We start from the raw sequence: 14,899 nt of genomic DNA, 5'->3' as shown, positions 1-14,899 counted from the left end.
GAGGGAACATGGATCTGTGCATTTAAAACATGCCTTTTCAGCTCTGTGATGTACCAGCTTCTGTGCTAGGTGCTGGGGTTTCTCTAGTAGCTCAGGATCTGGTTAGAGACACAGCCCCATAAGCAGAAACAGTTCCCCATGATGTGCACATAGGATACAAAAGAGGGCATCTGACCCAGCCTGGGGAGGAATAGTGGGAGGAAGAATAATGATATTGGGAGGAGGCCACATTGCCACTTCAGAGCTGGGGTGGCTGAAGTGGGTATGAGGCTAGGCCAGTGATGGCGAACCTATGACACGCGTGTCAGAGGTGACACGTGAACTCATTTTTTTGGTTGATTTTTCTTTATTAAATGGCATTTAAATATATAAAATAAATATTAAAAATATGTCTTTGTTTTACTATGGTTGCAAATATCAAAAAATTTCTATATGTGACACGGCACCAGAGTTAAGTTAGGGTTTTTCAAAATGTTGACACGCCAAGCTCAAAAGGTTCGCCATCACTGGGCTAGGCGTATTGTCTACCAGCTCTATAATTGGAAGTCTTGTGTGAGCAGTAGGGTCCTTGAGGCTGTGCAGTTATGGAGAAAAGGCAATTCCGAGAGATAAACTTGTCCATCACCAAAGTTTGTCTTTTAGGCATTCCTTTTTCTTCCAGATGACATATTTAGTGTAGGTTGATTTTGTGGGAATCATAACCTTGAATTGGTTGATTTTCCCCTTACATAAAATATAGAAGTCATCTTGTATTAATATGTCTTTTGACTGAATATGACTTGGTTTTAGGGATGGTAAAAGCTCAGTGAGCTGAGCATCTACCATAGGCAATGAAAGTGTTTCATTTATTTGAAGTCTGAACTTGCTGTCATTTTAGTATTCAAGCCCCTCAATAAGAATAGTTACACATCCATCTGCCTATGCTGCCCTAGTGACCAATGGGAACTGATTTTGGCAGATGTTAGGCCTAACATATGAAAACAGAAAGTGAGACACATACTTGCAGATTTTAGTTTATTTGCCAATGTTCATTGCTTTCAGTAAGTTCTTTTCTTTGTAAGTAAAATAGGAGTTTATTAAAACCTTGCATATGAACTGAAAAGCTGGGTGGACACAGGCAGCTCTGGTTGCTTCTCTCTCTCTCTCTCTCTCTCTCTCTCTCTCTCTCTCTCTCTCTCTCTCTCTCTCTCTCTCTCTCTTTCTTTCTCTCTTTCCCTCCCTGCATACCTGCACCATCCTTTCCTCAATCTACAGATAGATTTTCCCTTTAACTTTGCCTTGCGTGTGATCCATCTTCTCTCAGCCTCTTCTCTTTCTGCATCATAAATGACACTTAAAGCTTAGCACCCACTGCTATGTGAGTCATTGGCACTGTTTTCTTTCATTGTCTGAATGGCCCAGCTTATCTTTTCAAGCAAGGCCATATTGTACTGGATTGACTCTTCCTGGGTCAAGGGCCCTCCCATGTTCCACTGGGCTTTGACCTGGTGGGTGTATCCATGTGGTTCATAAAGGCAGAAGATTGGGCAGCTCCCCACAGGAATATACAGTGAGAAGCAAGGCATCCTGAGTCGTAACCTGTTCAGTACATCTGTTCTCTGCCTGGCCCATAACTCATTTTCTACACACAGTTCTAAAGATATCCTCTTATAACGTATTCCAATCCTCATACGTAAAACTACACATTCACCAACATGAAGCATCCCAAAGTCATAGCTGCTACATTGAGAAGTCACAGGGCCACTTAAAAAGCATCATCCAATCTGAATCCACAATTCTCAATGATATTTATTTCAACTCTAGTCCTGATCCAGCCTAGCCATTCTGTAACCCATTGACAAAATGTAATATGTAACATTGACACACCCTGTGTTCAAATGGTAGAGACTATCTTCATGCTTAATTAAGAAGGAGGAGAAGAAATCATCTCCCAATCTAGCTGTGAGAAAGACACATCATGCATTGGTCACTGGTTCAGCATACACTTTTTTGTAGAATAGAGCCTATGTATGGTGATGATGGGTGGCCTCCTGCTGGCATTCTGTGACCTGATGCTTGGAAATGGTAAGGTATATTGGAGGAGCCTTGATTCTTAAGCCCTTGGCTTGTCTCCTCTTTTACCCTGAATGAGTTTTCTGATCTGTAAACAACTACTCTAATGTTGCTGTCTCTAGGCTGTTGATTGACCTCTGTCTTCCTTCTATTTTTATTCTCTGTGGCTTTCCTTGTTAAACTTTGGTCCTGGAGTGGCTGTATGCATGTGTGTGTGTGTGTGTGTGTGTGTGTGTGTGTGTGTGTGTGTGTGTGACATTAGTAGTTGATGTGACACAGAATAGAAATTTCAGCTCAGTGGATATACCTTTAATCGGAATCTTTTTGGATTTTCCCCTCAACCCTAGTGAAGAATCTAGAGCACTCTAATTTTTTTTTCAATGGAGAAGGTATCTATGGGGCTTGGGTTCTGTAATCAAGATTGTTTATTTCTGAGCATTCTTTCTTGGCTAATTTCCATGTGGTTTCTAAGTTAATTGCATAAAAAAAATAGTTGCTTCCCCTGTATTGACATAACTTTTGCATTTGCATTTAATCATTTGCTCTTCTATCTCAGTAAGTACAGTGAGCTTCCTTATATTTACATACCATTGAGAACTAACTGATATATGAGGGGTAGAGTTAGAATAGAGGAAATCAGCATAGTCATTTTGTAAATAAGCTAAGCATCAAGGAACATTGCAGTCATCAACCAACACTAAATAACTTCAAACTAAGGCATTACAGTGTGTGCTTTTTCCCCCATGCTCCTACCCCGGCCCCTTTCACAACCATAAGCTTAGTCTCTTTATCTATAAGTCTGTTTCTGTTTTGCTTTGCTTATTCATTTATTTTGCTGTGGTTTTTTTTAGGTTCCACATATGTCAAATCATACAGAACTTGTCTTCTCTATCTGATTTATTTCATTTAGCATAGTACCTTCTAGGTTCATTTATGTTGTTGCAAATGGCAAGATTTTATTCATTTTTATTGCTGAATAATATTTCATTGTTTGTGACAGTGTGTGTATGTGTGTATCACATCTTTTTCCATTCATCTATCTAGGTTGCTTCCATATCTTCGCTATTACTAGTAATGCCGCAATAAACATAGGGGTGTATATGTTTTTCAAGTTAGTGTTTTTCTTTTGTTTAGATAAATACCCAGAAGTGGAATTGCTGGGTCATATGGTAATTCTATTTTTATTTTTTTGAGGAGCCTTCATACTGTTTTCCATAGTGGCTGCAGCAATTTATCAGCCTACCAACAGTGCAAGAGGGTTCTCTTTTCTCCACATCCTTGCACTTGTTATTTTTGTTTTTTTGATGATAGCCTTTCTGAGAAGAGTGAGGTTTTACTTTGCATTCTCCAATGATTAGTAATGTTGAGCATCTTTTCATATATCTATTGGCCATCTTTATCACTTCTTTAGAGAAATGTCTATTCAAGTCCTCTGTCTATTTTTTTTATTGGGTTGTTTGATTTTGGGGCTTGAGTTGTATGAGTTCTTTACATAGTTTGAATATTAGCCCTTTATCAGATATATCATTTGCAAACATTTTCTCCCAATCAGTAGGTTCTTTTCATTTTGTTGATGATTGTCTTTGCTATGGAAAACATGTTTAGCTTGATATAACTATTTACTTATTTTTTCTTTTGTTGTCCTTGCCCAAGAACGCATATACAAAATGATATTGCTAAGAGTGATGTTAGAGAGTTTACTACCTATGTTTTCTTCTAGGATTTTTATGGTTTTAGGTCTTACATGTAAGTCTCTAATCCATTCTGAGTTTAATTTTGTATATGGTATAAAAAAGTGGTCCAATTTGATTTTTTTTACATGTATCTGTCCAAGTTTCCCAACACCATTTATTGAAGAGATTTTCTTTACCACAATGTATATCCTTACCTCCTTTGTTGTAAATTTATTGACCATAAAAATGAAGATTTATTTGTGGGCTCTCAATTCTATTTCATTGATGTATATATCTGGTTTTATGCCAGTGCCATACTGTTTTGATTATTGTAGCTTTGTAGTATAGATTGATATCAGGGAGCATGATAACTCCCACTTTGTTCTTTCTCAAGATTTTTGGGGATATTCAGGTATTTTGTGGTTCCATATAAATTTCAGAATTAGTTATTTTAATTCTGAGAGAATGCCATTATATTTTAATAGAGATTGCATTGAATCTGTATATTGCTTTCAATAGTAAGGACATTTTAACATCATTAATTATTCCAATTCATGGACAAGATATATTGTTCATTTATTTGTATCTTCTTCAATGTCATGGCTTTCAGAGTACAGTTCTTTCACCTCTTTGGTTAAATTTATTTCTTGGTATTTTATGCTTTTTAATGCAATTATAAATGGGGTTATTTTCTTAATTTCTCCTGATTATTTGTTATTAGTTCTAGTAGTTTTTTTTGGTGTAGTCTCCAGGGTTTTCTATATATAGGTTCATGTCATCTGCAAATAATGAGCGTTTTACTTCTTTCTGATTTAGATGTGTTTATTTCTTTTTCTTATCTGATTCCTATGGCTAGGGCTTCTAATACTATGTTGAATAGAAGTGGTGATAGTGGGTGTCCTTGTCTTGTTATTGATTTTAGAAAAAAAAGCTTTCAGCTTTCAGCATTAAATATATTAGATATGGGTTTATCATAGATAGCCTTTATGGTTGAGATATGTTCCTTCTATACCCACTTTGTTGAGAGTTTTTATCATAAAAGGATGTCAAATGCTTTTTCTGCATCTATTGAGTTGATCATATGGTTTTTATCCTTTATTTTGTTAATGTGCTGTATCATATTGATTTATGGATGTTGAACCATCCTTGTATCCCTGGGTTGAATCCCATTTGGTCATGGTATATAATCTTTTTAAAGCATTGTTGAATCCAGTTTGCTAATATTTTATTGAGCATTTTTGCATCTATGTACATCAAGGTTATTGGCCTGTAGATTTCTTCTTTGTAATGTCTTTGTCTGGTTTTATTACCAGGGTAATACTGGTATCACAAAATGTGTTTGGAAGCATTCCTTTATGTTCAATTTTTTTGAAATAGTTTAAGAAGCGTAGGTATTAATTATTTGTTTGGAGGTTCTAGCAGGGGAGCGCAGCTACTCATATACCCTTGACCAAAGACCAGTCCTCTCCTTGGGGGGCGGGGGGGGGGCGGGCGAAGGTCGTCCTCTTCGACTTAGTGCACAGCTTCCAGAGGGACGCACATGGATCAGTGAGGGAGGAGGGGGACACCCGCCTAGCCAGCCAGATCAGCCGAATCAACCCTGGCGATTAATGGGGTGACAGATGTCGCAGCCAGATCGCCCTCACATCCAATTATTTGAATGTTTGGTAGAATCCACCTGTGAAGCTATGTAGTCATACATTCTTATTTGTTGTGAGGTTTTATTTTTTATTACTGTTTAAATTTCTTTGCTAATAATTGGCTTATTTAAATTTTATATTTCCTCCTGGTTCAGTCTTAGAAGGTTATAAACTTTTAGAAATTTATTAATTTCTTCTAGATTGTTGAATTTGTTGCATTGTAATTGTTTGTAGCATTCTTTAATGATCCTTTATATTTCTGTGGTATCAGTTGTAACTCTTCTTTCATTTGTGATTGTATTTATTTGGGCTCTCTTCTTTTTTGATGAGTTTAGATAGAGGTTTGTCAATTTTGTTCATCCTTTCAAAGAACAAGCTCTGAGTTTTATTGGTTGTTACTATTGTTTTTTAAATTTCTGTTCATTTATTTCTGCTCTGTCCTTAACTATTTTATTCCTTTTGTTTTTGGGGTTTTGTTTTTTCTTCTTTTTCTAGTTCCTTAAGTGTAGTGTTAAATTGTTTATTTGGGATTTTTCTTGTTTCTTGATGTCAGCCTATTTGGCCATGAACTTTCTTCTTAGAATTCTTTTTGCTACTTACCATAAGTTTTGAAAAGCTTTGTTTTCATTTTCATTTGTTTCAATGTAGTTTTTATTATCTCTTTGGTTTTCTCTTTGATCCATTGGTTGTTTAATAGCATGTTGCTTAGTCTCTACCTATCTGTGTCTTTTTTCCAGTTTTCTTCCTGCATTTGATTTCTAGTTTTATGCCATCATGTTCAGAAAAGATGTTTCATATGATTTCAGTCTTCTTGAATTTATTGAGGCCTGTTTTGTGGCCTAATGTGTGATCTATTATAGAGAATGTTTCAAATGTACTTGGGAAAAAAGGTATATTCTGCAGTTTTGGGGTGAAATGTTCTACAAATGTTAAGTTGATCTAGTCTAATATGACACTTAAGGCCATTATTTCCTTCTTAATTTTCTGTCTAGATGATCTATCCATTGACATGAGTGGGGTATTAAAGTCCCCTATTGTTGTATTACTATGGATTTCTCTTTTCATGTCCATTAATAATTGCTTTATATATTTAGTTGCTCTTATGTTAGGTACATAGATATTTGTGATTGTTATATTCTCTTATTGGATTGACCTCTTTATAATTATGTAATGTTCTCTTTGTCTTTTTTTTTTTTTTTTTACCTTTTTTGTTTTAAAGTCTATTTTGTCTGATATGAGTATTGCTACCCCAGCTCTTTTTGTTTGTTTGTTTCTATTTGTATGGAATATCTTTTTCCATCCCTTCACTTTCAGTCTGTATGTGTCTTTCAATTTGAAGTGAGTCTCTTTCAAGCAGTATATAGAAGGCTTGTGTTTCATTCAGCCACTTTGTTTTTAATTGGAGCACTTAATTTATTTACATTTAAAGCAATTAGTGATAAGTATGTACTTTTGTCATTTTATTGTTTTTGGTAGTTTTTATAGCTCTCTTTTTACTTCTCTAGATTACTTGTGCTTTACTGTTTTTTAGTATTTTATTTTATTTTGGGTCCTTTCCTTTTTTTATTTGGATATCTTTTGTAAGTTTTTGGTTACCATGAGATTTATGCATATCATTCTATATCTAAAGCAGTCTTTTAAGCTGATAGGTATTTAAGTTAGAATATGTTCTATAAAGACTACATTTATATTACCCCCTCAATGCTTTATGTTATTTGGGACTTGGATGACATGTTTTAGAATTTTATGACATGTTTTAGATTTTTTTTGGTTTTGTGTATTTCCTAACTATTTATTGTAGTTAGAATTGAGTTTGATACTTTTTTTTTTTTTTTTTTTTTTTACTTTTGTATTAGCTTTATAAGTGACTCACTGTATTTGTTAAATACTTGGCTTTACCTGCGATATTCTTTTTCCTTTCTCACATTAAAAAAAAAATTGATTATGGAATTTCCTTTTCTGCTTAAAGAATACCTTCTAACATTTCTTGAAAAGCTGGTTTAATGGTGATGAACTTCCTTTGTTTTTGCTTGTCCAGGAAATTCTTTATGTCTCCTTGCATTCTGAATGATAAATTTGTTGGGTAAACTATTTCAGGTTGTAGTTTCCTTTCTTTCAATACTTTAAAGATATTCTTCCACTCCCATCTGGCCTGTAAAGTTGCTGCTGATAAATCAGCTGATAGCCGATGGCAGTGGTCGGCAAACTCATTAGTCAACAGAGCCAAATATCAACAGTACAACGATTGAAATTTCTTTTGAGAGCCAAATTTTTTAAACTTAAACTGTATAGGTAGGTACATTGTTATTAACTTAATTAGGGTACTCCTAAGGCTTAGGAAGAGCCACACTCAAGGGGCCAAAGAGCCGCATGTGGCTCGCAAGCCGCAGTTTGCTGACCATTGGCCTATGGGGTTTACTTTGTGTATAACTCATTGTTTTTCTCTTGCTTCATTCAGTATTGCCTCTTTATTTTTAACTTTTGCCATTTTAATTACAATATGTCTTGGTTTGTGTGTCTTTGGGTTCATCTTGTTTGGAACTCTCTATGATCCCTGAACCACAATGTCTGTCTCTCCCCGCAACCCCCTTGTTAGGAAAGTTTTCTGCTATTTTTTTCCTTTGAAAAATATTTCTGTATCTTTCTCTCTTCTCCTTCTGAGATCCCTATAATGCAAATGTGTGAGCTTTTGATGTCATCCCCAAGGTTCCATAGACTATCGTGGTGTTTTTTAAAAAACATTTTTGCTGTTCTGATTGGTTGATTTCCACTAATCCAGTGGTTTTCAACCTTGGCTGCACATTAGAATCACCTGAGGCCCAGAAATCAGGATTTTAAAAAGATTCCCAGGTGATTCTAATGTGCAGCCAAGGTTGAGAACCACTGCACTAATCTGCCTTCCAGGTCACTGATCCTTTCTTTGTTAGCTAATCTGATATAGATTCCTCCAGTGTATTTTTCATTTTAGCTATTGTATTCTTCAGGTCTGCTTAGTTCTTTCTTATACTTTCTAAATCTTTGTTGGAAATCTCCCTAAGTTCCTGTATCCATTCTTAAGTTTGGTGAGCATCCTTATGATCATTTCTTTTAATTCTTTAACAGGCAAATTAGTTAGTTCCATTTTCTTAGAGTTTTTCTCTGGGGACTTTTCTTGTTCTTTATTTGAGAGATAGTCTTCTGTCTTTTCATTTTGCTTGACTTTCTATGTTTGTTTATATGAATTAGACAAAATAGCTATCTGTCCCAGCCTTGGAAAAGTGACCTTACATAGAAGCGGCCTTTGTGTAGACCAGTGATTCTCAACCTTGACTGCACATTAAAATCACCTGGGAATCTTTTTAAAATCCTGATTTCTGGGCCTCATCCTCTGGAAATTCTGTTTCTTTGTTATGGGTTGGGGCCACAACATTAGTAACAAAGAAACAGAATTTCCGGAGGATGAGGCCCAGAAATCAGGATTTTTAAAAGATTCCCAGGTGACTCTAATGTGCAGCCAAGGTTGAGAACCATTGTAGACTGTGTATATCAGGTGGCTTTGGCACACCTGTAGGAATCAAGCAGGAGCTTAAGGTGTTCAGGGCACTGGCCTGCCAAGCCAGAGTGGCTCCAGGTTAGGAGGCCAGGTGCATGTGGTTATGCTCTGTTGATCCCGCTTGCTTCCTTTGGGGTCAAAATAGGTTCAGTCATTGTGTTTACGAACATGCTGCAGCAATCTTACAGGTTGGCCAGACTACCTGGGTAGAGCCCCTGCCAACCATGTGGAGGTGGAGGGGGGTGTAAGCAATGGTGTTCACCAACACCTCTGACCCTGGAGAATTCCTGCGGTCTCTGGAGAGCTCCCAATTCCACAGCATTCTCTCTATTGTCTCTCTTGTTTGTTGTACAGAAAGTGGTCTTATATAGAAGCGACCTCCTTGTAGACTTTATTTGATGGGTAATTTGAGGAAGTTGGCTGGAGCTGGCAGATGCTTATGGTACCTGGAGCGCTGGCCCACCTGGCTGGAGTGGTACACAGGGAGGCCAGGCAGGGAGGCTAGGTGCCCATGGAGATGCCCTGTTTGTTGTTCCTCTTTGTTCCCCTTGTTCAGAGGCAAAAGGCCATGGATGGTGTACCTGGGAATGAGCTGCGGTGACCTTGCAGGTAAGCCAAAGTACCCAAAGTAGAGCTCCCTCCCACTCTATGGAAGTGAAAGAGTATGTAAATAATGGTACTCACTGGCTCCTCCCACCTGGAGGAGATCCTGCAGCTCCCAGAAGGCTCCCACAGTTTCCCAGCCTTCTATATTTGGTCTCAGGTTTGTTGTTCAGAAGCTGTTCATTTATCCTTCAGTTGTCTCACAGGAGTAATGCTCTCTATATCATGTATATTTGAGTTTGCTCATGGGAGGGGATGAGTTCAGTGCCCTCCTATTCACTGCCATTTTGGACCTCCTTTTTTATTGTTAACGTATGCCATTTATCTAGCTTAATTTGACAGTAAAAGTTCTTGATCTGAGCCCTGCACTCTTTCTCTTTAGGTTTTCCCAGTTCTTGCTGGGTTAGTCTAGATTTACCCAATGAGAAACTAATCTATCACATTGATACAACTTTCCACGATTATTGGGGGGTTTCTGTATTATAAGAAGCACACACACACAGAATTAACAGACCATTTATGTAATGTTGTGTAGTGTTAGGTGCACAGAGGAGTAAAATAGTTGGTGATTGTCCTGGGGATGATTCTTTGTCATTGTGTAATTTATTGCTCCCCAGGAATTTTTTAGATGAACACAAAAATCTAAGAAGTTTACTGTACTGGCTATGAGAGACAAGCTAGACATAAAAAGTCCTTTTTTAAAAAGCAGATATTATAGTATGTTCAGGCTCTTCATATGAAGCCATTGCTTCTTAAGAGAGGAATGGTAATTGAGAGCTCCCTTGCAAGTTCAAAGCGCCTTTCAGCATAATCTCCTGACCATACCCACCCTGCTTACTTCTCTTTGTGCAGCAACTGCCTTGAATTCTAGCATCGACTTGAAACATAGTAGATACTCAATGAAATGCCTGGTTGAAAGGATGGAAACATGAATAGGTAAGGCTTCAGCCTCCAAATTTCTGCAGAACACTGACTCTTTAAGGTTATATATTGGGATTAAATAGGATGTCAGTGAAAGAAGACTATCAGGCTGGTGTTTTAAGGATACCAATCCAGTAGATGACCATCTTTGAATATTTGCCCACTTGTTTGATTTCCTTAGGATAAATTCTTAGGAGTAGAATTGCTATTGTGCCTATTTCTAGAGCTTTTGATAACTAAAACTAAAGTGTTCTCCAGAAGGCTATACCAGTTGGCTATATATGAGACTGCCAGAATCCCCACCATCCACATTTCACCTTATTTGTATTTGTGTCTCTAGACTAGAGTTTGTTTGGTGGCACTTTCTCAGAGCAGTTGGCTAGTTGGAATTGAGGATGTGAAGTGTTTATAAACTTCTAAAATGCCTATGTGATGTGAACATTTGGTGGGCTTTTTTTTATGCCTTTGGTTTGATTGCCCAAAATTCATGTGATGATTTCTTGATTTTTACTTTCCCATTAGGCTGTACCTTAAAAAAAAAAAGCTACCTCCTTTCCTGCATATTCTTACAACTTTCCCAGTCAGACTAATTAATTTAGTATATCCATCAGGTTCTTCATACTCAGTAACCAGAACAGGAGGATACTAGAAAAACAGGGCAACTTGGATGATGACAGTCAATTGACATTAAGCCTCAGTTTGGGCAATAAAATAAGGAATGGTGGGAGCTGATGAATTTGGGGACAGATTGCAGAGATGATAATGATGGGTCTGGGAGGTGGGCATGCAGGACTAGTACTGCCAGATCCTCCCATTTTTCAAGAGAAACAGGAAATCTATTTTACATAAAAATATATTTTTAAAATGTGCATGGGCCAAGAAAAGTTATTCTTGCAAACTATCTGTTTATGACCTCAGATCTATCTACTCCCACTTCAATGAACACATGGGGATGAGCATTTTAAGAGCAGTTTTTCTTTCACCTCCCCTTCCCACCCCCCAGTAATACTTGGTACCAAATAGACATTTGGGAAATTTGTATTTGCCTCAGATACCTTTTTCCTGGGGCAGCTTCTCCATGAGCATTTCTTTCTTTTTCTCCCCCATACATGTGCCTAGAGTTTCCTCTTGCTTTTCTGAGGGTCTCTGCAGAGTATCCTTTGTGCTCCCCTTGGGAGCTAAAGCAATCCCAGGCACCTTGCACAGATCCTAGGTGGGATTCTCAGTCACTCACTCATAGCCAACACTCCCGTGGCTTTTCAAGGCAGTGGATTGACCTGTGTAATTTGCACAGGCAGACCTAATTAAAGTCTTTAGTTAAATTTCAAGGATTGGCTTAACAGAGTATCTCCCGATCACCAGCCTCTAAAGCAGTGGTTCTCAACCTGTGGGTTGCCAACCTGTAGGTCGCGACCCCTTTGGGGGTCGAACAACCCTTTCACAGGGGTCGCCTAAGGCCATTGGAAAACACATATGGATTACATTACCTGCCTCTTCTGCTGCTGTGGAGCAGCAGCTTCCAATCCCTCTTTTTGTCAAGTGGTTGCTTATTCTCCTTGTCTTTCTCCTCAACTACACTCCGCCCCCCCCCCCTCCGCTTGAATATATCTATTTTGCCTATAATCTCTATCCCTTGCACATAGCCCAGGTCGTAGTAATTATTCAGTAAATATATATTGAATGAAAGTCCTGTCCCTAGATGAAAGTTCTTGTTACCTCTGACAAAAAAAAAACAACAACAAAAAAACACCCAAAACATTATGCAGTAGAACAGAAATTCATCAGAGCCAGATGAATGTCCTCTTAGAATGCTTGGAGAGCTTTGGCTCCACATTATTTGATTTTCCTGTCTAACAAGTATGACCAGTGATAGTGACCACATTCTTTTTTTAAATATATTTTATTGATTTTTTACAGAGAGGAAGGGAGAGGGATAGAGAGTTAGAAACATCGATGAGAGAGAAACATTGATCAGCTGCCTCCTGCACACCCCCTACTGGAGATGTGCCCGCAATCAAGGTACATGCCCTTGACAGGAATCAAACCTTTAGTCCACAGGCCAACACTCTCTCCACTGAGCCAAACTGGTTAGGGCTTGACCACATTCTTTATCCCTCTGCTTAATTACTGAATCCACAGGATATGTCTAAATTGATTTCTTTTCAACTGCTGCACTGATTTGCTTACTCATTCATTGCTTTTCCCCTCTAGAATGAAAGCTCAGAGGGCAAGGACTGTGTCGATCTTGTTCCTCAGTGTCTAGGACAGTGTTGCATATTGAATGAGTGAAGCTGTATCTCACCTCAGCTCTGCTCTGCTGCTTGTGTGCTCCTTTTATCTTTTCTTGCCCTTACCCTTACCTTGTTTTAACATCTACACTGCAACTCCTTTGGTAACAGCACTCCATCCACAGTGGAGCAGGCTTACATTGCGTCTGTCATTAGTTTCCTGCTTAAGCTGGCAGTTCCATATGGTAAGCCAAGGGGTGCAATGGAAACAGGACAGGATTGCAGGAGGAAAACCCATCTCTTTCCTGACTGTCAAGTGGAGTCATCAAGGTGGGTCCTTTTTCTGAACCTCATTCTCTTAACCAGTCAAGGAGAGATGATAATACCTCCCTACTTCCTTCAGAAGTTGGGAAGATGAAATAGGATGACCCTTGAGGAAAGCTTTACAAAATACACTGTGATGTGTATATGCTTTTGCAGCTGTAAGCTTACATACCTGTCTGCCTTTCAAGGACCAGGGCACCCCAGATGGGATCAGGTTGACCCAGGGAGCTGATTTCCATACCTCCTTTTTCATTCTTTACAAGTCTTGTGAAGTGGGTGGTACTATCCCGTTTTAATAATAAAGATAGGGCTCTCAGAGATGTCTAAATTTACCCAAAATTATTCAAGTAAAGGCAAAGGCAGGGCCAGACCTAGATCATCTGATGACAAGCCTAGCCTTCTTTTCACCATCTATCATCTGTAAGGTTGGGACAGGGGAGAAGTGACCACTGTGCCTTGGCCCCAGAATCTGGATGGTGAGCCTGATCCCATGTGCCGGACATCTCAGTACTTTGTGAATGTATAATACCATAAAGTTGTACTAGTGTTAACCTGAGTTAGTACTAGAGTAGTATTCAATAGGTTGATTTTTCTTCCCTATCAAACACTGCTCAGTTAGTTGGGTCAGAAATTAGTTGTTTCCTGGAACATTCTGGTTAAAACAGGGGTTGACATTGAATGACAGAAGAGCTGATTGAATGGGGCAGAATTTTCATTTGCAAATGGCCCTTGAGTCTGACCTGGATTTGTAGGCTAGTCTGTGGCACTCCAATACATAGAATAGGGATGGCTGCCTACCTACCCATCCCTCACTCATGGAGATTTCACTGTGGATTGGATGATGAATCTTAACCAAGACATTCTAGTTTGTTGCTTTTGGGGAATATCCAGTGAACCTATAAAGACTCTTCAGTTACCCAACAGGACCTTTTGCAGCTGCATGTGGAAATCAGGGTAATTCTGGCATTTCTGAGAGCATTTTAATAGAGCACTGATTACAGATTGCAGGCACCTGGTGGTGTTTTTGTACTGGGGCTGAAGAGTACAGTTCCAAAGAAAGAACTAGACTTGACAGATTCCTGTTTTCCTACCCTATGTTTCTCAGGGCCTGGAATAGGTGGTAAGAAATCCTCACACAGCTGATCCAGGTTCCTGGCATGGTTATCGTGTGCTTTCAGGAGACCACCACTGCCAGAGCATTAATTCCCAGACTGACAATAGACATGCAGCTTGGCCCAGGGTGCGTTCTCCTTCCAGTAGCTCAGAGCACTAACACGGTAGGAGGGCTCCTGTTAGTTGGGATCAGCAGAGAGCCTTGTGGCTTTGAACTTGGCCACAGCTCTTTTGTGCTTCTTGGACTGGCTCAGGTTGTTTCAGTGGGTAGGCCCTCATTGCTTTTGGCCCCAATATAAACTGTGAAAATTCAAGGGAATAAAAGGTGATAGCCAAAAGTTGAGGAATCTTTGGACTAGAGGTATTCTAGTCCAACACTTAACTTCATGCCAATTCACAAGAAAAAGAATAAATCTAAGAAGAGGCCCCACTGTGATAAGTCATGTTTTCTCTTTTTCCCCTTCCTCCTAACACACCACCTGTCCTCACCTTGCACACACTTGAGACTGGTATAGTAACTGATACTTGAAAGAGCATTCAGCTAAGTGGACAGCAAAGGTTAGTCCTAACCTTGATCTTGCTACTCTGTAGTGGTATGGTTTGGGAATTAGCCTCTGGACTTCAGTTTTCTTATGATTTAAAGGAGAGGATTGGATGAGATAGACATTCACCAAGATCACTTACAGCTATTAAATTTTTAAGTTTATGAATGCCAACATTCTACCTTGCTCAAGTCTTTCAACTGAAGTGTAAGCTGCTGGTGGGTAGGGCCTAAAAAAGGTATTAAGTAATGGTTGGCTGGCTCATTTGGAA

General features: G+C 38.7%; 1 protein-coding gene across 4 annotated transcripts in view; it reads left to right on the top strand.

Moving 5' to 3' along the window:
• The window catches only part of STXBP6 (syntaxin binding protein 6), a 269,555-nt gene that overhangs the window by 61,996 nt on the left and 192,660 nt on the right, over positions 1-14,899 (top strand). Inside the window, exon 1 of one of the 4 annotated variants that reach the window (XM_059709509.1) lies at positions 2,044-2,064. The exons of the other annotated variants lie outside the window; for them this stretch is intronic. Within the exon in view, the coding sequence (XP_059565492.1) occupies positions 2,052-2,064 (13 nt within the window). The 5' untranslated portion in view covers positions 2,044-2,051. Of the gene's footprint in view, positions 1-2,043; positions 2,065-14,899 lie in introns of those variants that run through there. 4 annotated transcript variants of the gene reach the window in all.

The sequence above is a fragment of the Myotis daubentonii genome, chromosome 1 (genome assembly GCF_963259705.1).
Source record: "Myotis daubentonii chromosome 1, mMyoDau2.1, whole genome shotgun sequence".
NCBI lineage: Eukaryota > Metazoa > Chordata > Mammalia > Chiroptera > Vespertilionidae > Myotis > Myotis daubentonii.
This window is presented reverse-complemented; position numbering and strand designations above follow the sequence as displayed.